A 21,126-nucleotide genomic window follows, 5' to 3' on the forward strand; every position below is an offset into this window, starting at 1 on the left:
CGTTTACTAACACTGACCGGGGAGGACTGTATGATAGTCAGGAGGAGGAGATGGTGGTAATGGTTTCAGCACTGGGGTGTGTTCTCTATCAGACAGTCAGCAGGTGGTGCATAGAAGTGAAATCATAGAGCTGGTTTGTATGCGTCATTGCTTGGAGCATCCACAGAATTTGGAAAGAATAAGTCATTTTTACATGGGGGGTGGGGGACTGGCATGTCTAAATCTAAGGCATGTGATTATACTGAAATACAATTATTGTAAAACAAGGAGTTTCCAAGGTATAGTCAAAAGATTGCAGAGTGAAGTTGTATATATTTAAAATGTGCATAAGGACTGTGGGAGGTTTTGTCCTTTTTTTTTTTTTCTTTTTTTTTTTAAAAAGCAACTCCACCCAAATTATTTATTCGCAACCCCCTCCTCCAGTCCACGCCCTCTAGCCACGACTTAGCTCATCCTTGCCCTGAGTAGAGTGTTAGTGCTGCCCACATATTGCCAGGCATCCCTGGAAGAGGAGGTGTATTAAACTTAGAGAAACAAGCAAGGAGAGAGAGAGAGAAAAAAATTATCCTCGGTGTGGTGCGCCTGTGTGTCTGAGTGTTTGCCTTGGGTTTTTTCAGCAAGCAGATTGGGAACCCTTTCCAGATGATCTGAAGCTCATCTGAAATACATTAAACCCAGGAGAAGAACGATCCTCTAATTCAGCTGCGTTGACGCTCCACTGAGGGTTCCTATTTGCTGTTAGAGGTACACCCATACATGTAGCTGCAGCTCCCCAAGAGACTGTTTTCATCTCCTTAAGCCAAAATATTTTCCAGGCTCCAGAGGGCAAGATTGGAGAGCTGGAGGGAACTCCCTGAAGAAGCCTGCATAATAACTTGGTAAATACTCCTTTTAAACTTTAAATGTGGCAGTAATGATTGGCTTGCATTTTAACTGAAAATATGTAACTGTAATTGTAAAGTAGAGAGAAAACTAAGCTTTGATTTGGTATATAATGAGTGCAACAATTTATAAAGTAGCTAAATAACTTTCTGTATAGGCTTCTGATATTTTTCACTCCCCTGATACTTGCTGCTCTTGCACGTTTCAATGTTACTTTCCATGTTCCAGGTCCAAAATTTTGTTGCAATTCCGGTGTGCAAACCCACGAGGCATTTTCCTTCATCCTTAAACATTAATATCGGATCCCAAAGCCTAAACCAGCTTTTTAATTTTCACAGTGAGACCATAAATCCACGTTTACTCGTACAGCTTGGCCGCAGCAGAACTTTTGTATATAATGGCTACATTTAATGCCTCTCCATTAGATCTCCAGGGTTCGCCATTTTGACAAGAGGGCTTTCCACACTGGTCTTATGACATGTCAGGACTGTGATTACTGTTTTCCTCGGGGGGAGATTTTTTAATATCCTAGTTTAAATTGGATTTGCAAGAGAAGCTCTTCACAGATGAGCTAACATCTGTTGACATGTGTCTTGCCTATCTTCCTTAACGTCAGTCTCTTTCTATAATGAGTTATGCCTTTGACTCTTAATCCAGGGTTTCTGTTTATATAGACTGCTGTAAAAAGATAATTACTCAAGGGTTACATTTGTTTTTCCATGAGAACACTATCTCCCGAGATGTCTCCTTGTATGAGCAGTCTGTGCACGAATTACATGTTCCACTTAGGGGAACTGCAGCGGATAAAAGAATGTCTTACTCATTTCACTGTAAAAGCATGAGCTGTGCCTGAGCAAATCCTGATGCAGGGCTGGGTTTGCAAGTTTTCCAACATGAACACCAACTTTTTCCAGGCATCCACTGAAAATGCTTGGCAGACTGAGGGTGGGCTGAAGTTTGCTTTAGATTCCACATTGTTACTCTAGAATGTGGCAGACTTTGATCAAGCACACACGGGTTTCTTTTGGGATGTGGAGTTATCTCTTTTTTTCTGTTTGATTAAACCTCTACCTGCCTCATTTTCTCTCTGCGTTTCAGGATCTAAAGGTTTCAGTGTGTTGACTCAAAGGAGAAACTCCCAACTTTAAACTAAACACCAGCCCTATCGTTTCTCTAAGTGTGTGCAGAGAAGTGCTCAAGGACAAGTGAGCAGCATTCGTATAAATACAGGAAACACCTGAAGGTTTTTCCAAGGCTTGGCCACAGGAAATATAACTCCAAGCAACGATATAACTCTGACACTGATTTTTGCAAGAAGCTCTCTATCCTCTTGTCAATCAATATGTCACGCTGGGGGAGAAAGAATGTGAAGAAGGCGCCTGAGGTGATCCACACTGTGACAGAGGGACTGAAGTCCCTGTACCGCGAGAAACTGCTGCCTCTGGAGCAGTACTATGGATTCCATGACTTCCATTCTCCTAGTTTGGAGGATGCAGATTTTGACAATAAGCCTATGGTGCTAGTTGTTGGACAGTACTCCACTGGAAAAACAACATTCATCAAGTAAGACACTACAATGCTATGGTATACATTTGCCCATTCTTATATCTCCTGAGTATTTCTACTTTATTTAAGTGACAGCAAATATAAACAAACAAACAAAACAAAACAAACTACAAGCGTTTTGTCTGATTTACAGGTATCTGCTGGAGCAGGATATTCCTGGGAGCAGGATAGGTCCTGAACCCACCACTGACTGCTTCACTGCCATCATGCATGGGGACGTGGAGTCAGTCATCCCAGGGAATGCCCTTATTGTAGACCCTAACAAGCCTTTCCGCAAACTCAATCCATTTGGAAACACCTTTCTCAACAGGTGAAAATCTGGCTTTTATTCACAGTGCGTTGTGATTTTTTTTCCCACTAAGCGAGACAGTTACATTTTAGCATGAAATAGGCAGAACATGTGAGAGAACTCATGGAGGGAAAACAGAGAAGGAGATATTAAGATTACAGAGAGTGTTTTAGCTCTGGAATTTCAAGTGCTTGTGCCAAATTTCAGAGGAGGAGGCACTTGCCTTATTTGTGGAAAAATGGTGAAACAGAGCGATATCACCCAAGAGGGTGATGAAAGTTCATGTACTCAGGCAGGAACTGCAATGTATTAAAGTTCAAAACTGAGGTTAGTGGGGTCTACAGCCTCTTAGGGTAAAGAGAAACACAGAATTCACAGACTGTGGAGGGACTGGGGAAACTGTAGGACAAACGTGACGTTTATTCCTGTCATGTTTACTACCCAAGCTGATGTTTTTCCACTGTTGTTAGCCAAGGAAGAAGTTACGTCTTACAGTGAAGTGAGGTACTAGAGGCATAGCCACGCAGGCCAGAAGTGACAGGAACTTAGAGTGCTTCTGTTAATGGGCTCCATCATGACATTCTGGTGCAAGTTTTCCAAGCATGCGTTCCTGTCTCCCTCAGCAGGGTATGTTTGAGAATGTATTTGCGTCTCTCCTTTTGCGTTGACTTCCTGTTCTAGGAACCAGTGGGCTCGTTAAGCCCATAAGCTGCAGGAAGCAGTGGTGTTGTTCTAAGCCACACATCGTTAGCAGGCCTTATTGTTTGATTCTGGCAGTAATGGTCATTTTCCTTCAGGAAGCCCAGAGCAAAAGAGGCCTGCTTGCACACAATGGCCTTCAGTGGGAGGGACAGGGTGTGTGGACAGAGTGGCTTTCAATCTGCTCCTGAGATCGCACTGGCTTTTTTTGATAAGAATTGACTATTTCCACATAATTTAGACTCTTAAACAATGTTATGTCATTCTATGTTTGCTGATGAATATGCTAGATTCCAGTGTGCCCAAATGCCTAACCAGGTTCTGGAGAGCATCAGCATTATTGACACACCAGGGATCCTGTCTGGTGCCAAACAGAGAGTGAGCCGAGGTGAGAGAAGTGGCAAAGGTGAGGAGAGGGCATAGGGGGCCTGCAGAGACACACGTCCTTGAACATCAGCTCACAAACTCATCTCCTTGGCACGCCTGGCTAACTCATGGGACCAGTATGCTCTGTTGCAATGACATTTGGCAGCAGAGATAAAAAACATCTCTGCAGTACACAGCAGCCATAAAATCATAATAAGGAACAGAAACAGTGCAGTCAATTCTGCGAGCACATCTGGAAGAATGTACTGTTGAGCATTAACTATCACAATCACCTCACACCATTTTGTTTTTTTCTAATTTAATATTCACTCATGCTCCAAGCAAACCATTATTCCAATCAATCTGCATGAGCAACTAACAAGTTTAAAGTGTCAGTATACCCAAATTATGAAAACATATTTCCTTGCTTACCGCTGGTGGTATCTAGCCATGTAAACAGTTTTGGTTTGATCACTAGAATTTTTAAAATATTCATCTGCAAGATTTGCTTCTATATCCTAAGAGGATGGAAGTAAATAAGATGTTAAAAGAGAAGTCTCAGTTTCTCACTCAACAAAAAATGGACTGGATTATTCAGAGATACTGAGATGCTCTTTTTAAAAGTAGGCTACTACTTTTTTTTTTAGCATTTCTTGTGCTGTGTGTACCACAGTTCAGATATCAAAAATTTAGAGATGCTTTCTTAAAACCAAAAAAGATAAAAACCAAAACTATCTATGTGGCCATCCCACAAAAAGTATGTGGAATGTGTTTTCTTTGGGGGGATTTTGATGAACTTATGGTTTAGTAGAATCATGTTGATACAGATCAACCAGTGCCTGAAAAAATATTAACTAATTTATTAGACTTTCACTTTCATACATTAAGTCAAAGAATTATTTTTTATTATGTCTTGCACAAAAATGAAGCCTCTGTGACCGGAAATTCAGCCTTTGGGATTTTACAGATTATAATCTTTAGGGTTTGTGTCTGTGTTGACCTTCTTCCCTCTCCTGACCCTTGTTTGTTCAATGCATACTCCACATTTAGGTCTACGGATGAATCAGTGATTGCATCTTTTTTGTTTAAACAGGGTATGACTTCCCAGCTGTACTGCGCTGGTTTGCAGAACGTGTGGACCGCATCGTCCTGCTGTTTGATGCTCACAAGCTAGAGATATCCGATGAGTTCTCCGAGGCCATCGGTGCCCTGAAAGGCAATGAAGACAAACTGCGTGTGGTGCTAAACAAAGCAGACATGGTGGGCACCCAGCAGCTGATGCGAGTGTATGGTGCCCTGATGTGGTCCCTGGGGAAGGTATTTGGCACTCCAGAGGTTCTACGTGTCTATATCGGTTCCTTCTGGGCAGAGCCATTGCTGGTAAACGACAACCGTAAGTTGTTTGAGCTGGAGGAGGAGGATCTCTTTGCTGATATTCAAAACCTTCCTCGAAATGCAGCCATACGCAAACTCAATGATCTGGTCAAGAGAGCCCGTCTGGTTAGGGTGAGTGAGTTGCATATTTGTTCACGTCTCAGCATGTTTTCATTAAATGATTATTCAGAAAGTCATATTGGTGCACTCTGTGTGTTTTATTTCTCTAAATCCTAGGTCCACGCCCACATCATCAGCCACCTGAAGCAGGAGATGCGTTCTGTCTTCAGGAAGGATAATAAAAAGAAGAATCTGATCTATCAGCTACCAGTTATTTTCTCCAAGATCCAGCTTCAGCACAACATTTCTGCTGGAGACTTTCCAGACTGTGCTAAGATGCAGGTTTGTTTGAAACACTGGCTTTGTTTACAAGCAACTTCTGTTAACTTGTGGTTACAACAGGAAAGTTTATTCTAATGTAACTATTAAATCTAAGGACTAATACATTATTCTCATTTTTAAAGGAACAACTGATGGTTCATGATTTTACCAAGTTCAAATCCTTGAAGCCTAATCTGATGGCATCCTTGGATGAGTTGCTCTCCAGTGACATTGCCAAACTGATGCCCCTCCTGAGGCAAGAGGAGCTGGAAGCAGGTGATCAACCAGGTGTGCAGGGTGGTGCCTTCTTGGGGACCCGTGCTGGACCTTTCTCAGAAGGTGACCCCTTTGTTGAGGAAAATGGAGAGGGTTGTGAGGAGGAGGAAGATTGGGTGGTGACCAAAGACAAGCCCAAATATGATGAAATCTTCTACAACCTTGCTCCCAATGAGGGGAAACTAAGCGGCACCAAGGCAAAGGACTGGATGGTGAGCTCCCGCCTGCCCAACTCTGTTCTGGGTCGCATCTGGAAGCTCTCAGATGTCGATCGTGATGGCATGTTGGATGATGAAGAATTTGCCCTGGCCAGCCACCTAATTGAGGTCAAGCTGGAGGGTCATGGTCTTCCCCCTGAGCTTCCCACCCGTCTGATCCCACCCTCCAAACGCAGGCAGAAAGGCTCTGATGCATAGACCATCTACTGGCTGTCACACCTATGCTACTGTTATATTTGCTCTTATTTTCCTGCAGACCCAAATCTAAATGTTGCATGTTAGGTATGCAACCTTTCCTCTGAGAATGATTATAATCTTGCACAATCAACATGCTGTATTTAAATATAAGTCGACAAACAAGGGCTTTCAGTAAAGGATTGTGTATAAGTCAAAGGATCTGTTTGCTTCTTCCCTTTGACTCCTCAAAGTTGGCTTTTTTATGATGAATACATATTTGCTGAGCAGAGATGAAAGGCTGAGTCTAAGTGAGCAAAAATCTGCATGTACTTTTAAAAACTCCAGAGCAATTTTATTCTTAAAAAAAACACCTTTTTTTTTTTTTAAACATTTTAACATTCCTTCAGTGTCTAGATATTAGAGATTATTTGTAGGAATATGCCTTTTTTCACATGTGATCAGTCCAGTGAAGCATCATTTAGAAATTTATTTTCAACTTATTTTGTTGTGTTTTCAGCATTTTCTTCTCCATGTAACAGAACAATCATGTACAAATCTAATAATCTGAATGCATTTCACTCTGATGCTTTACATGTCACATTTTTGTGCTGAATTTATACATTATTTTGTAAATTGTCGCTGTTTACGTTGTATGTGCAGGATCAGGATCTGCGTTGCATAAAAGAACATTACATTCTCAACTAGACTGAATGAATGCCATGTTACTGACTACTGTACACAGCTCTGCCAACTGTTCTTATGTTAACAACCATTGTAACCAAATAAAACTACCTGACTGTGTCTAGTGTCTTTGGTTATTCTTTCATACAAGCAAAAACTTTTGTACAACTTGAAAAGGTTTTTAAACTTAGTTATCAAAATGCCTACAATCTGAAAATAAATAACCTAAAATAGAAGTAATAGCTATGGGGGTTTGATTTGACTCTTTTTCAACAAAATTTTGTGTTTTATCAAGCTCCCTTGGTCTCTCAGTGACAGACCACATAAACAGTGACTCACAGTCTCCTCTGCCAAGTCCCCATACCACCATTTTCCGAGGCTCTTTCCCTTGTTGTTCCCACCATCTGAAGCCTTTTTTCTGCCTCTCGTTCTCTCGCACATACACATGCAGTCTATTTGTACCCCTTCATCCCAGTTTAGTTCTATGTTCACATTCACATTAGCCTCCCAGCACACGGTGTTTGGTTTTGTTGTAAACTATGTGGTATGAGCGTGAATGTGTCCTGTGTAGAGCTGCGTATTTCACATAAGAGTTTCAGGCTTTCCTAAAGAAGGAGTGGCCTCCCCGCCTTCTTTTTCCACTCCTCCATGGAAAGAAACACAAATGAAAAACAGAGGCAATGCAGCCCTTTCCTCGCAGCTCTCCAGCTTACAGTGACTCACATGTGAAGAATGTGGTGGGCTGGACTGGGAGTTATTAATATCTCCTTTCCTAGGGTCTGCTAAGTTTCCTCAGGATCTAAACATTGTACCTTTATGAAAGAACTTAAAATTCCCCTTTTGGACTGTTCCCGGGTGAGACCTGCTGTTTACCACACCCTCTTCTATGTATCTGAGAGAAAAAGTGTGAGGTAATGTGTGTGGAAAAAACAGCTAAATCATCATAAAGACATGCAGTTTCTTGACTAAAAATGCTCTCCTTGTATATTATTAAGACACAGCTACCAACACCTTCTTAGAGAGTAAAAAAAAAAGAAGTCCCAATAGCAGTTTGAACAGTGCTTGTCTGTTACGTAAATAGTTATTCTGGGTCATAAACCATCTCAAATATTTGGTATTCAAATCAAGCTACCAAAGCAACCCTGCAAGCAGCCTAAATTACAGTTGATGACCCCAGCGACGACAAAGATCCCCAACAATGAAGCTTACTCAACAAAACTGGGGTCTCCTTATACGTCACTGATTGTTTATGTGGGGAATTCCTCACTAGGAAACCTGTGGTGGAAGAAAAACTGAGGCTGTCAGCTCTGGAGATGGGGTGACACCTGGTGGATACAGGATTCCTGGCAATCTTATGCTGAAATTGTTCACTGGAGTTGCCAGCTGTAGATGGCAGACTGGAGGCATGCAGCTGTGCACATTGAAGGACATGTTCAGACACAGGAGAAAAAGTGAATCCCTAGTGTGTAGAAAGCCCTACTTGAATTTTAACATTGTTTACAATTTTGGCTTGCAATGTTTTTTAAGACAATAACCAAGATAAAACAAATAATTTCCTGCCTTCTGTTTAGGAGTTATGCTCTTGCTGTGTCTCTTACTGAGGGCATGCTATGTATTGCATCTATGCTAAACATCCATATCAAACCAAACACTCACATGATTTTAGCCTCCTTTAAAAGTTCAAACATCTTACCAGGGCCCTATTTCAGGAAGCCGGTTTAGAAAACTCAGAGTGAAAAACGATACTCAGGGTTGAGTAACCCCGAACTGTCCAACTCGGAATATTCGGTTTCAGAAAGCCTGATAACAATTAGTTCAATCAACGCGGAGTTGCTTTAACCCCAAGTTAAGCGCGCGCACGAGGATACATAAAGCCCTGATTAGCGGAGCACAGATTAAGCGAGTCGCCATGGAGACGGAGGGAAAGAAGGCGCGGTCAATGTATTTTACAGCGCTTGAGGCCGAAATTCTGATGGCAGCATATGCCGATAACATGCAAATTTTGCGGAAAAAAAGTAACACAGCCTCAGCTGCAAAAGAAAGAGAGCATGCATGGCAAAACATAGCCGACAGAGTCAATGCGTGAGTGTTAATTTAAACATTGATCTAGGGATTTCCACCCATTTAACACGTTATTTTATTATATTTTATTTTTTATTTTATACATTTTATTTTGTGATGTGATGTGAGCGCAGGTGCAACCCAACAGGCCCCAAACGTTCCTGGCAGCAAGTAAAAATGAAATATAAAAATATAGTCCAAACAGGTAAGGTGTAATTGTATTATGAGCCATAGTGCTTGGTCTGTTTGTCCTATGTAAATCAATTGCAGTTAGAGGCTACATTAATTTTCTTCCTGTAAGCACTTATTGAAATTATCTGAGCACATTACAAGTACATATTTGCTTACTCTGTATGCTCAAATGTGACCCGTTATAGCCAACAGAAAAAAAGCGGAGGCCCGAAAAACAGGTGGGGGTCCTCCACCACCACCACTCACAGAGTGAGCCTTCCCTCAGTCTTGGTTGTCTTTGAGAGCATAATGACAATGAAGTGTAAGGTGATTGGTATATGTTTGTTAATTGCCATCTGGTCCCTTGTAAGTTATAAGTGACCTGTATAAACCTCATATTCTATCAGTTGATGGTGATGGTGTACTGCATCTGGTGCAGCCTCCTGTTGAGCCAGACCAACATGCAGTTGTGAGTACTCTTAATACTCCACAGATTATATGAGTTTACAGTAGAACAGCAATGTTGTTAATTTCTTTACTACAGGAAAATAATGAAGAAACATTGACAGCTGTTACAGAGGAGGAAGCAACAGAGACACTTTATGAGGTTTACATCTTACAATGGAAAATATAACAATTGAATAAAATGTGGTACTATAATAAAACCATGGACTTTCTATGTCTCTAACAGAGTGATGATGGAAATGAAGAGGAAGAGGGTCCAGCCACTTCTCCAACAAACCTTTCCTCAGTAAGATGTTCAGCACTGATTTACAACCAACCTAAGTAGGCATGTACTATGAATGTAATATAATGTCACATGCCCTTTCTGGGGTGACCCTGAGTCTTTGAAGGCACTGGAACCGGGCCTTAAGCATTCCGATAGTCATTTCAACTCTGGCTCTTGTCCTGCAATGAGCCAGATTATATCGCTGCTGTGGGCCCGGTTCAGGGTCAGGGTAAGGGGTAAGCAAATAGGGTAAACATGGATACCCCCTATCACCAAGCAAGTAGCCAGTGAACTCTCCTAAGACAGAAGGATACACTTCAGTTCAAATGTCCCTGTAGCAATTGGTCTTTATATATTTTAAAGTATTTTCAACTCACCATGTCCAAATTTTGTGCTCAGTGTACATTCACGAAAAATTCGTGAGTCATGAACAGAGCCTGGCCACTTGGCTTCCACATTTGTGATAATGTTGGCAGCATCACATATGATCTTCACAGTGCAGAGAACACAAATTAGCATCCATTACTATAATGAAATAATTTGTTAGTTTGAAATGCTACAGGGAACTATGTACCTGTACATTAATGCTGTGGAAAGACTTCCTGTTCACATAGTCTCCTTCATTTACTGAAGGAGCAATGATTGGAATGTGAGTGCCATCTATACAGCCAATCACGCCTGGGAACCCTGAAAATAAATGTAAAATTTAAGTAGTAGTTCAAGTATCACCACATCATGAATTAAGTTTTGTTCATCCTGATACCTGCAATTTTGTGGAATCCCTCTTTGATAAATCTTGTGGGTCTGTGACCGGGGAACACCACAAACGAGTACAGGAGACGTTTCAGTGCAACTGTAACATTCCTGACTGCCCGACAGACGGTAGCCTTGGAAACGTGCTCAGCGTCACCAATATTATACAGAAAGCTCCCGTTTGCAAAAAACCGAAGTGCAATACAAATAATATGTACAGAACTGAGAGAATGTCCGCGATGTGTCACATGAGCAATATTAGGCCTGAGGATGTTATTCAAATGAATTATAATTTGTGCTGAAAAACGGTAACGTTCACACAGAAAATCATCAGGAAATGATAAAATGTCCAAACGCGCTCTAATCACTCTCTCCCGGCGGAGAGCTCTGCGGAGAATTTAGGCTTCAACATCTACTGGCTCTTCAAGGAAGGGGCACGCCATGTCTGACACTTCCTACAGTCAGGTTTCCGACAAAGAGGCGGGGACAGTCAGGGTTAGTTGCAGTAAACCTGCTAGGGGGCAGGTTAGCTTCACGGAGTGTGTCGTCATGGTGACTCACTCAGGCTTCATCTGAACTCGCTTTGTGAAACCGAAGACCCAGAGTTTTCGTTCACTCAGGGTGTACTTACTCAGAGTTTGCACTAAACCGGCTTCCTGAAATAGGGCCCAGGACGTGGAATATTTAGTGGTGTTTGCATCTTCCCCCTGTTTACACAGGTTTTCTCCAAGTACTCTGGAAAATACAGGAACCAGCAGCTGTGAATGTGTCAGTTAATGCATGTCAATATAAAACTGTTAACTTGGATTTGTCTCTTAATATTTCTGCTTTTTGTAGCTATCCTACATTGAGACACAAACAAGTTTAATAATTTCAAGTTTATTTTTTTATGCAAAAAGGTGAGCAAACAAAATTGAAAACAGTTGTATAAGGTTAGTTTAGCACAAATTATTTTTAATTTTTCCTGCCTATACACAGGACATTAAACTGAGTATGTTAGTGACTCAATCATTAACATGTCAAAAATATTGATGTAGAAATATACAACTTTTTGTAAGAGAAAATCCAACCTTTTGTATTTCTGTATTCTGTATTAAGGAAAAACATTTAGTATGAAAGGTAAAATTACACTAGCACATATAAGATAAAGCATATAAGAAGATAAGAAGAACTCATTACAGCTTCTTATCAAATGTCAGAAAAATGCAAATGTAATAACAGTGTATTCCATGGAAAATTTGAAATATTTTCCCAACTATACAGAAAAAAAAACTAGCATTTTTCTGCAGTGCTTAGAAACTAAAATGATTTTTGATGTCTTTGATCTGCTTCATCATGTCACCAATTTGCTGTCCTTGTTCTTTGAGGACATCCTGAACAACCTTCTTCTGGGGAGCGTTGAGGGAAACTGTTGCCCTAGTTCCGGGCATATCCTTGTCCACTTGTGTCTTCTGGTACTCCATCTTCATGTTCACCTGTCTGATGCAGTTTTCCAGGTGTTTCAGTTGATCATTGATGGTCTGCAGCTCCTTCTTCATTTCCTTTTCACTGTTTGACAGTATGGGTAGCTGGCTTTGCAGGCTACACAACACTTTCTTAACCCTGTTCATAATGGTTTCTTGGCGATACTTTGCATCTTCGTATTTATCAGCCAACCTTTCTGCTGCTTCTCTCAAACTCTTCCTCTCCTCCCTGCACAGAGACAACTCCTCCAGCTGCTTGTTCTTCTGGCCTGTCAGGAGTTTCACCCTCCTCTGCATCTCTTCACGAGCCATGTCCTGCTTGAGAATGTACTCCTCGCGGAACACCTGTGTGGCTCTGCTGAGGAGCTCCAGACACTCTGGAGGTGGTGGTGATGTGTCCTTGTCTCCAGCTTTAAGTACAAGAGGATTGGTGGAGCTCCGTGCCAGGATGTTGCGAATGTGCTGCTCAAAGGAGTCTTCGGCCAGCCCACGCAGAGGGGAGCTGGCAGAGCCCAGACCTGGGTGGGAGCAAAGCAGGGGAGGGGAGGGAGGACGAATGGAGCTCAGAAGGGGTAACAGAATGCACTCGTAAGTGCTGGTGATGCAGATCATGGTGGCGCCCAAGGCAAGGTCAGACACAATCAAAAAACCACGAATTGGAGCCGACTGACTGGTCAGGAGCGGTCTGGTGCAAAGAATGTGCTCTACAATGCAGCGCTTCTCAGCAGCCAGCTCCTGGAGACTGTCCTTATCCTCCTCATCTGATTTAAGGAACCTCTGCAGCTTGTTGACCCAGATTAGCCCCACGCTGTGCACTCCTGCTTCATGGGTGCAATGATACCGGTGCTGACAGAGAGGGTCTCTGTGCAGTTTGATTGGACAGGTGAAATCAAACTCTTGCGGCTCCTCGTCCTCTCCCGTTGCGACTTTAAGTATGAGCTCTAGCTCAACACACTCAAACACATAAAGAGCTGGCACTGTCTCTGTGCCTCGGATCCACTTTTCCACTGCCCCCGTGTCGTCCTCTTCTTCAGACTCCAGCACGACACAGTGATACAGTGTGCCCGTTTCTGTGGCGATGACCAAGATACTCGGAACACATGGCAGGCACAGAATGGCACAAGCATCATAGCCATAGTTATCCTCTGCTGCTGGATACATGGGGAGAGGTCCAACGGGTTTACTCAGATTTATACCGTTTACCTGGCTCGTGTAGTTCACATAGGTCTCCCCATTTTCGTAAAGAATATAGAGAGGGTAGACCAGCTGGTCTTTGGAGACCTGTCCTGGCAGCTGCCGAGGAGGGGATGAAATCGGCCCAAAGTCAAACGCCACTGCTATCTCTCCCAGAGAAGCTGCGTACGAACGCACCGGAGGGTGGAGGCTGCTCTCATCTTCTGACTGCGACACTGGCAGGATTTTGGCCGGTGTCTGCGGAGACTTCAAGCTGTAAAATCTGATCGTGTTGTCTGAAGTGAGCAGCACCATATGTGGCTCGTCAGTCTCGCTAGGGTACCAAGCAGCCTGTCGCAGACTGACCGACGGTGAGCTGGTGAAGAAGCGCTCCGCCACCGGGATGGTCTTGCAGTTGATTTTGCTGCGTCCGCCTTCAAACTCGGACCTCTTGCCCCACCGCAGAGGAAGCTCCAGGACCGAGACGCCTCGTTGACCGACCAGCGCGACATGGTGCTGTGTCGGGCTCACCAGCACCTGGCACACTTCAAAGAGCGGCGGGTTGATGCACAGCAAGGTCTGATACTTCCCGCTACTGGAGCTCTCCTCTGAGTTTAACTGACGCAGGTTGGTTGTGTAAAACACGCGGTCTGAATCGTCCCACACGAAAAAATCCGCTCCCAAACAAAACATGAGGTTCTTAGCGATCCCTCTTTCACTCGAGGTGCACTCCAAATCCAACTTCTCGCGTATTATTTTGAATATCGTGTGATTCGGTAAGTCATTCAGCCACCGTTCTGAATTGAGTGCCGCCATCTTGATCAACTGTCTGATTTCTGAAGGAAGCAGTAACGTGTTTTGGTTTTTTTCACGACAGTCATTTAACGTGTTACGGTGGCCGGTGTCGTATATTTTGCAGAATCACCATGGCGCTGAAAGAGACCGCTGGGCTGTATGAGACACTTAAAGCGGAGTGGAACAAGAAAAATCCAAACCTAAACAAATGTGGAGACCTTCTGAGCAAGCTTAAGGTAAAGTCGCACATTTGCTTGTCCAGGGTTGAATGTAGGAAGGAAGTCTTTCTATTTGTAAACGTTAGCACTGTTAGCAAACACATTGCTAACTTACGCTAGCCCAGCTAACGCTGTACGTTAACGTCAGTAACTGGATAAACACCGATAATTAAATTAATTTTGGTTGAATAGTGTAGAGTTTTCACTTGCTAACTACAAACCAATGTTTGGAGAGGGATCGAAGAATATCATCATTTTAGGATAATGATGAAGCAAATGATTAACTTAGTCAATGAAAGCTAACGTCACTATACCTTTCGTTAGCTCAGTTTTCTGTTTGGCAAGTTTAAACCGAGTTGAAGGAGGTATCACTAAAAAGAAGTGCCCCAATAAATTGATTAGAACCTTTTTTTCCTTTTTTTTTTTTTAAAGTGACTCGTGATAAGGACATCGGCAAAGATGTTTTTCGTATTCAAAAATTGTTCGTATATACAACCAGTTTTGCAAGGCAAAGTCAGTCAAATCTATTATATTTCTATTAAGAAGCAACCGTTATGAAAGTTATATTAGCCTATATATATATAAAATACACCTATTCAATTCAATCAATTCCACGTTTGGTACAGCCACTTGGAGATAAAGAGCTCGTTGCAGCTTCTTGTTAAATGACAAAAAATACAAATGTAATAACCAAGTGCATTCCAAGGGGAATCTGAAACGTTCCCCCTAACTATACACAACTAGTAATAGTTCCTAATTTAAAAAATGAATAAAGCTTGACTTGGAGATGGTCCATCTTGTTTTGTGAATGTGAAATTTCCCCAACATTATCATTTATATCCGAAGGCAGTTGTCCAATAGGATGTCCTTAGTAAACAAGGACAGCAAACTGGTGACATAATGAACCAAACCAAGATGAAGAGAATGCTAGTTGTGTATAGTTAGGGGGAACGTTACAGCTTCTTGTTAAATGACAAAAAATACAAATGTAATAACCAAGTGCATTCCAAGGGGAATCTGAAACGTTCCCCCTAACTATACACAACTAGCATTCTCTTCAATGCTTAAAAACAAAAAGGGTTCTTGATATCTTTGGTTTGGTTCATTATGTCACCAGTTTGCTGTCCTTGTTTACTAAGGACATCCTATTGGACAACTGCCTTCGGATATAAATGATAATGTTGGGGAAATTTCACATTCACAAAACAAGATGGACCATCTCCAAGTCAAGCTTTATTCATTTTTTAAATTAGGAACTATTACTATTACAACACGGCACTATAGTTAAGATCTTGAAAAGGGGAAAAAAACTGTTACAATAAAATATAACTTTGATAAATTAGATTGTTAATGCTTGTTACAGCTTTTTCCTCTGTATCTTGTGTTCTTCCTTGTTTCTTCCTTTTTTCTTGTGATATAACCCTGGCATTGAGATGCTCTGTATATGTAATTGTTATTTTTTAAAAACAGAGTTTGACTGAGAAACAAAGGAAAAAAGTTTCAACAGGAGTCTGACATCAAAATAAATGTTTTATAAGGTTGTCTAGGTTATTAGAACTCAATGAAAACCAACTTTGGGGTTTGTTCTGTTACAAATGATATGTGGTGTAATTTAGATTTACATTGTTACATTTATCTTTTCTTTTTAAACAGATTTCATTATTGGATCTGAACTTTTTACCTACCGGTGGATCCTCTCTCACCAAGCAGCAGCTCATTTTAGCTCGTGAGTACCTGCAAATCAAGCTGCCACAAGTTAACACAACAGCTTTTTAAGTTACTTGCAAAATAATTTCTAAGTACAATTTATGTTTGTATTTTAGGTGATGTACTTGAAATAGGAGCCTTATGGAGCATCCTCAAGAAGGACATCCCATCCTTTGAGCGATACATGGCCCAGCTAAAATGTTACTACTTTGATTACAAGTAAATGCCACTTTCTCTTAGAGAATTTGTTGCCCAAGATTGAGGTCTTTTTGTAACTGAAGTAATTATTTACATCTTTTTCTTTTTTAGGGAAGAGCTGCCTGAAGCTGCTTACATGCATCAGTTACTTGGACTGAACCTGCTCTTCCTGCTTTCGCAGAATCGCGTGTCTGAGTTTCACACAGAACTCGAAAGATTGAGTGCTAGAGATATTCAGACCAACGTGTACATCAGACACCCAGTGTCTCTAGAGCAGGTGCTATAGCTTACTCATGGACAATGCCTGATTTTGATTTGGATGATTTTTATTGTGTAATATCAGGTGTTAAAGAAAAAAAAACAATTTGTGTGTCCAATTGGAAATTTGTACCCTTAAATTGCTCAAAATTAGTGATGTAAGGTTCTAATCTATAGATTACTATTTATTTATTTTTTAAACCAGTCAGCTGGGATGAAGCACTAATATCATTAGTGGCAGGCTAGCATTAGTGTTGACTTGAAATTATAGAAGCTACATTTGTAAAATAGTTTTGATCCTCCAACAATATTTTATACCCATTATGTATTTAAAGGTATATATAATAATTTACACAAACTAAATATTTATTTGGACAAATGCTTGGCTTATTGGAGTTTTACTTATACACAATAATTTAAGTCCTGTTCTAGTAACTTTGATGTAAATGCAATCTTAATATTTTATTCTCTCTCTGCTAATTTCAGTACTTGATGGAGGGAAGCTACAACAAAGTATTCCTAGCCAAAGGCAACATCCCTGCTGAGAGCTACACCTTTTTTATAGATATTCTTCTGGACACAATTCGGTAAGGACCATAATGATTTCAATGCCTTTTACACATTCTGCATTCGTTGTAAATTTTAAAATATTTATCAGTAGCCTACAACCACATAACAACAGTTAGGTGTGCAAAAGCTATTTTAATCCATTTTACATAGTTACAGCGAATAGTGTAAAGACAACTCAACACAACAAACACAATGATTTATTTTACTCTCATAGTTGTACCAATACTTTAACCTGAGCAAATGTGAAATAGATGGCAGTTTAAACACCTTTTTAAACAACATCTTTCCTGTCTTTGTCTAATTTTTAATGTTTCTTGATTTGTACTGTGAACTCTGGAAAAAAAACAACTTCATTTCACTGTGTTGTGCCATAATAATGTAGAAATGTATAAAATGTCATTAAAAATACAACTCTGTCCTTTGAAGATGACTTTAACTAAAGCTGACCTTTTCAATTGCAGTGATGAGATTGCAGGTTGCATAGAGAAGGCGTATGAGCAGATCCAGTTCAGTGAAGCTACCCGTGTGCTTTTCTTCAGTTCCCCCAAAAAGATGACAGAGTATGCCAAGAAGGTAAGTTTGTTTTCATTTGGGAATCAAGCCTGTAGTCAAATCCAGATATTATGAGGAGGAGACATTAGATTCCTGCTGTGATAACATGATTTAAAGAAATTAAGAAGTTCCTGCTTAACTCTGTTGCTTCTGCTTATGCAAATGCTTATTAAGATTTATTAGGTAAACACTGGCTGTCAGGTGGCCGTGGTGCCTGAAATATTTATGTAAAGTCTAAGTTAGTTCTTAATCAACGTGTTATGTTGTAGATGTCATTATGATTGGATATAGGAAGGGGAGTTGTCAGAAACTGGCTTGTTAATATACAGAAAATGTCCCTCCAGATGTTAGATAAAATTTGTGCATAGGCAGAACCTGAAAAATAAGTAATATCCATAACGATTAACATCAGATGGAAAAGATAAATTTTACTGTTTGTTTTCAGATGTTCCTTAACAAGTTGTCTATAGTTAAAATAAAAATCCTTCCTAGATTATTGCATATAATAAGTCAAATAACTACATAAGCAATCTGTAACTGTTGATTTTCATTTTATTTTTTCTTTGTTTAAATTAATACATTTTCCCCCATTTCAGAGAGGATGGAATTTGAGTGCAGATGGCTATTACTCTTTCACCAATCAGCAACAGCGGACAGAAGAGGTGAACATCCCTTCTACTGAGCTGGCACAACAGGTCATCGAATACGCACGACAGCTGGAAATGATTGTGTAATCCGCCCCCAGGAACACACTCAACCATGTACAGATGCACTCAGACAAACACGCCACTGGTCCAGTATACATCCAGTCAGCTCAAACACAGTTTCACTAAGGGATATGACTTCCTTTATTGCCAGAGTGGTTTATTGGTTTCCTATGCCTCACAAATCAACTGGCATCCATTATTCCTGTTTTCCCAAATCTACCTGGAAGTCTGACAGATTGGTTTTTATTTTAATACAAAACCCCCCCACTGAAAATATCACCTTTGGTCTAATTAGCAGTTGCTATATAAATATCTATATTGCAGACATGTGAGGGTCTGAGTGTTTAAAGCCGGTTCTTTTATTCAAAATACCATCTGTCCAACATTAAACTGTAGTTTTCTTTAGTCATTCCCAGATATTTTTTTTAAACACTGGGTCTCTTCTTTTTCAACTGTAAGAAAGTTTAAAGTCATCACCCTAATTTTGGTATTCAGTGTCAAACAACTGTCAACAATCTCACCATTTTTTTCCTGAACTTCAAATTCTTTTTGTATCAAAGTTTTCTCTCCTGGGTAGAACAAAAATAAATGTATTGCCCTTGCCTTGTATCTAAAATTGCCACTGAAGTTTGTGTTTGACTCTTCCTCACTAGACATTTTGTAAACACATTGATCTACAATAAATGATTCATAAAACAAACTTTTTGCATGTTAGTGTTGTGTTCTTTATACATGTCTAACTTTCCCCAGAATTAAGCCACTGATAGCAGCTCAATAGTTATGCCTTCTTTCATTGGTCAGTGTCTTTCCTAGTCTCTTTCAATGTTGAGTAAGCTGGATGCAGCTGGTGCATTTGGTAGTGGAATCAAAAATAGAATTACTGATTATTAACCAATGGTACAAAGGAAAATATAAGGAAGGGTAAAACGCTTGAACTTTCATCTTAAGGGTAAGATTGTGTCCTAGTTACTATCACATAGTTATTCAGATTTTATTAATGATAGCCAGATTCCTTATGTTGAATGTATACTATACCATACCATACCACATGTCTCCTGTGCACTTCTTTTTCTTTGGGTGCTAAGCATGTTTTGGTTATTCTGACATGCCAGAGGTGGTGTTGGATATCTGACTTCAGAGCACCCAGCAACTGGTGATGATGCAATTGATCAAAAATATCCATTCAGTTATTCATTATCCCTTTCAGCAATTATGAAAAAAGATTTAAAAAAAGACTATTTTTCTTTTATTTTTGGTATGTTGTTTTTCTTTCATTGTACGACTCCTTTAATCCACGATTGTTGGGTTTTTGGGGTTTTTTTTTGGTTGCTTGTTTTTAAGAGATGTGATTTGCACTTGGAGCTGATGCAGCTTGTGGGATTTGTGTTACTGGGCCAGCATTTTGTGGTCACAGCCTTGTGAATCTTTTCATTGCTTCAGAGGGGCAAACTACAGGAATTGAGTCCATCAATCTGTGTATTGTTTCACTGCCATTGCTGGGTTTCATTTGATGTATACTTATTTTTCCTGATTGTATTAATTTGTAGGCCATTTAAGCAAATTAAGGTGTTATGTGGCCAGGTAGAGGTTTGGAAGGGTTATTCACAATGCTTTGTGAATAAGATATGTAAGTTTTGAATCATTAGTAATCATTAGTAATATTTTGTGTATTCAAATAACCTTAAAATGACAGATTAACCAAAAAACAAAACAAAAATAAACTGTGGTTTCACGGTGGAAGTTTAGTTTTTTGAGTACTTGGATGAATAACGCTGCCATGTTTTGTCATTGCCTTACTGTACACTTACCGGCCACTTTTTAAGTTACACCGGTTTGAATGATTCGACATTTGTATTAACAATCAATCTGTTCAATCCTTTAGGCATGGTTAAGATGACTTGCTGAAGTTCAAAATGAGCATCAGTATGGGGAGGAAAGGTGATTTAACTCACCTTTAATTAACTTGAGTGGTTAGGTATGGTTCTTGCTGTTGGTGAGTGTCTTAGAAACTGCTGATCTACTGGGAAATTCTCACATCCATCTCCTGGTCACAGGAAAATGGCAAGACTCCTTCAAACTGTGAAGAAAGGAAACATTTTTTAAGAAAGGAAACTAACTAAAATAACCAATAACCAGTTACAACCAAGGTATGCGAAACAGCAAATGGGCTACAGCAGTAGAAGACCACACAGGGTACCACTTCGGTCAGCTAAGAACGAAACGGTTCTAATTCCACAAGTCACCAATAGGATAATCCAAGAGTCAAAAAATGTTTTGTGGTCTGATGAGTCTCAATTTCTGCTGCAACATTTGGGGTCAGAATATAGCATAAAGGACATGAAGTGTGGATTCATCCTGCATTGAATCAGTAGCTTAGACTGCTTCTAGTGGTTTAATAGCGTGGGTGATATCTTCTTGGCACACCTTGGCCCCTTTAGCACCAACTGAACATCTTTCAAACACTATAGTCGGTCTTAATATTGTTGCTGTCCACCTCTTTGTTACTAAATTATTTTTTTAATCCTTTATTTATCCAGGTAAAAAAATCTCATTGAGATTAAAAATCTCATTTCCAAGAGAGACCTGGCATCATGGCAACAAAAGTCACATACCACATAGGTATATAACATTTAAAACAAATACAATCTTCCGTGTGCCCATCTTAGCTGCTTTCACGAGCTTAAAATATATCACATTGGTTTGCTGACCATATCAATGTCAGGTTCACTGTGTTGAAATGAACTCCACAGTCACCTGACCTCAATCCAACAGAGAATCTTTGAGAAGTGGTGGAAAAGGGAGATCTACGTGATGCATATTGCAGCTGATAAAACTGCAATGCTATTGCATGAATGAATTGA

At 40.4% G+C, this 21,126-nt stretch overlaps 3 protein-coding genes across 5 annotated transcripts; 2 read left to right on the forward strand and 1 right to left on the reverse strand.

Moving 5' to 3' along the window:
* The first annotated feature begins 453 nt into the window (after window positions 1-453).
* ehd2b (EH-domain containing 2b) lies at window positions 454-7,029 on the forward strand. Of its 3 annotated transcripts, XM_084951057.1 has the most exons (8): window positions 454-744; window positions 816-878; window positions 1,981-2,445; window positions 2,582-2,758; window positions 3,727-3,842; window positions 4,896-5,308; window positions 5,414-5,578; window positions 5,701-7,029. In XM_084951057.1, the coding sequence occupies exons 3-8, from the start codon at window positions 2,225-2,227 to the stop codon at window positions 6,247-6,249; spliced, it is 1,641 nt and encodes a 546-aa protein (XP_084807183.1). In that variant the 5' UTR covers window positions 454-744; window positions 816-878; window positions 1,981-2,224; the 3' UTR covers window positions 6,250-7,029. The 3 variants fall into 3 exon arrangements, with proteins under 3 accessions (XP_084807183.1, XP_084807182.1, XP_084807184.1); XM_084951056.1 differs by having other exon boundaries at window positions 454-878; XM_084951058.1 differs by having other exon boundaries at window positions 454-878; window positions 3,727-3,824.
* A 4,458-nt stretch (window positions 7,030-11,487) lies between these two features.
* Window positions 11,488-14,179, reverse strand: nup88 (nucleoporin 88). Its single transcript, XM_084951055.1, has one exon. It carries the CDS (start codon window positions 14,074-14,076, stop codon window positions 11,917-11,919), a length of 2,160 nt encoding a protein of 719 aa, XP_084807181.1. The 5' UTR covers window positions 14,077-14,179; the 3' UTR covers window positions 11,488-11,916.
* Window positions 13,798-18,965, forward strand: psmd8 (proteasome 26S subunit, non-ATPase 8). The gene is made up of 8 exons (XM_084951067.1): window positions 13,798-13,887; window positions 14,180-14,291; window positions 15,927-15,999; window positions 16,097-16,199; window positions 16,290-16,455; window positions 16,923-17,023; window positions 17,468-17,579; window positions 18,155-18,965. The coding sequence occupies exons 2-8, from the start codon at window positions 14,187-14,189 to the stop codon at window positions 18,290-18,292; spliced, it is 798 nt and encodes a 265-aa protein (XP_084807193.1). The 5' UTR covers window positions 13,798-13,887; window positions 14,180-14,186; the 3' UTR covers window positions 18,293-18,965.
* Window positions 18,966-21,126: the final 2,161 nt, after the last annotated feature.

The sequence above is a fragment of the Perissodus microlepis genome, chromosome 14, assembly GCF_051167445.1.
Source record: "Perissodus microlepis isolate ML-2025 ecotype Zambia chromosome 14, ASM5116744v1, whole genome shotgun sequence".
In the NCBI taxonomy this organism is placed as follows: domain Eukaryota; kingdom Metazoa; phylum Chordata; class Actinopteri; order Cichliformes; family Cichlidae; genus Perissodus; species Perissodus microlepis.

Coding starts and splice junctions, on each gene's coding strand:
- nup88 (XM_084951055.1), bottom strand. CDS start 14,076: ATGGCGGCACTCAATTCAGAACGGTGGCTGAATGACTTACCGAATCAC.
- ehd2b (XM_084951056.1), top strand. CDS start 2,225: ATGTCACGCTGGGGGAGAAAGAATGTGAAGAAGGCGCCTGAGGTGATC. Junction 3,843..4,895: donor AGGTGAGAGAAGTGGCAAAG/GTGAGGAGAGGG, acceptor TTGTTTAAACAG/GGTATGACTTCCCAGCTGTA. Junction 5,579..5,700: donor CAGACTGTGCTAAGATGCAG/GTTTGTTTGAAA, acceptor TCATTTTTAAAG/GAACAACTGATGGTTCATGA.
- psmd8 (XM_084951067.1), top strand. CDS start 14,187: ATGGCGCTGAAAGAGACCGCTGGGCTGTATGAGACACTTAAAGCGGAG. Junction 16,000..16,096: donor GCAGCAGCTCATTTTAGCTC/GTGAGTACCTGC, acceptor TTTGTATTTTAG/GTGATGTACTTGAAATAGGA. Junction 16,200..16,289: donor TGTTACTACTTTGATTACAA/GTAAATGCCACT, acceptor TTTCTTTTTTAG/GGAAGAGCTGCCTGAAGCTG.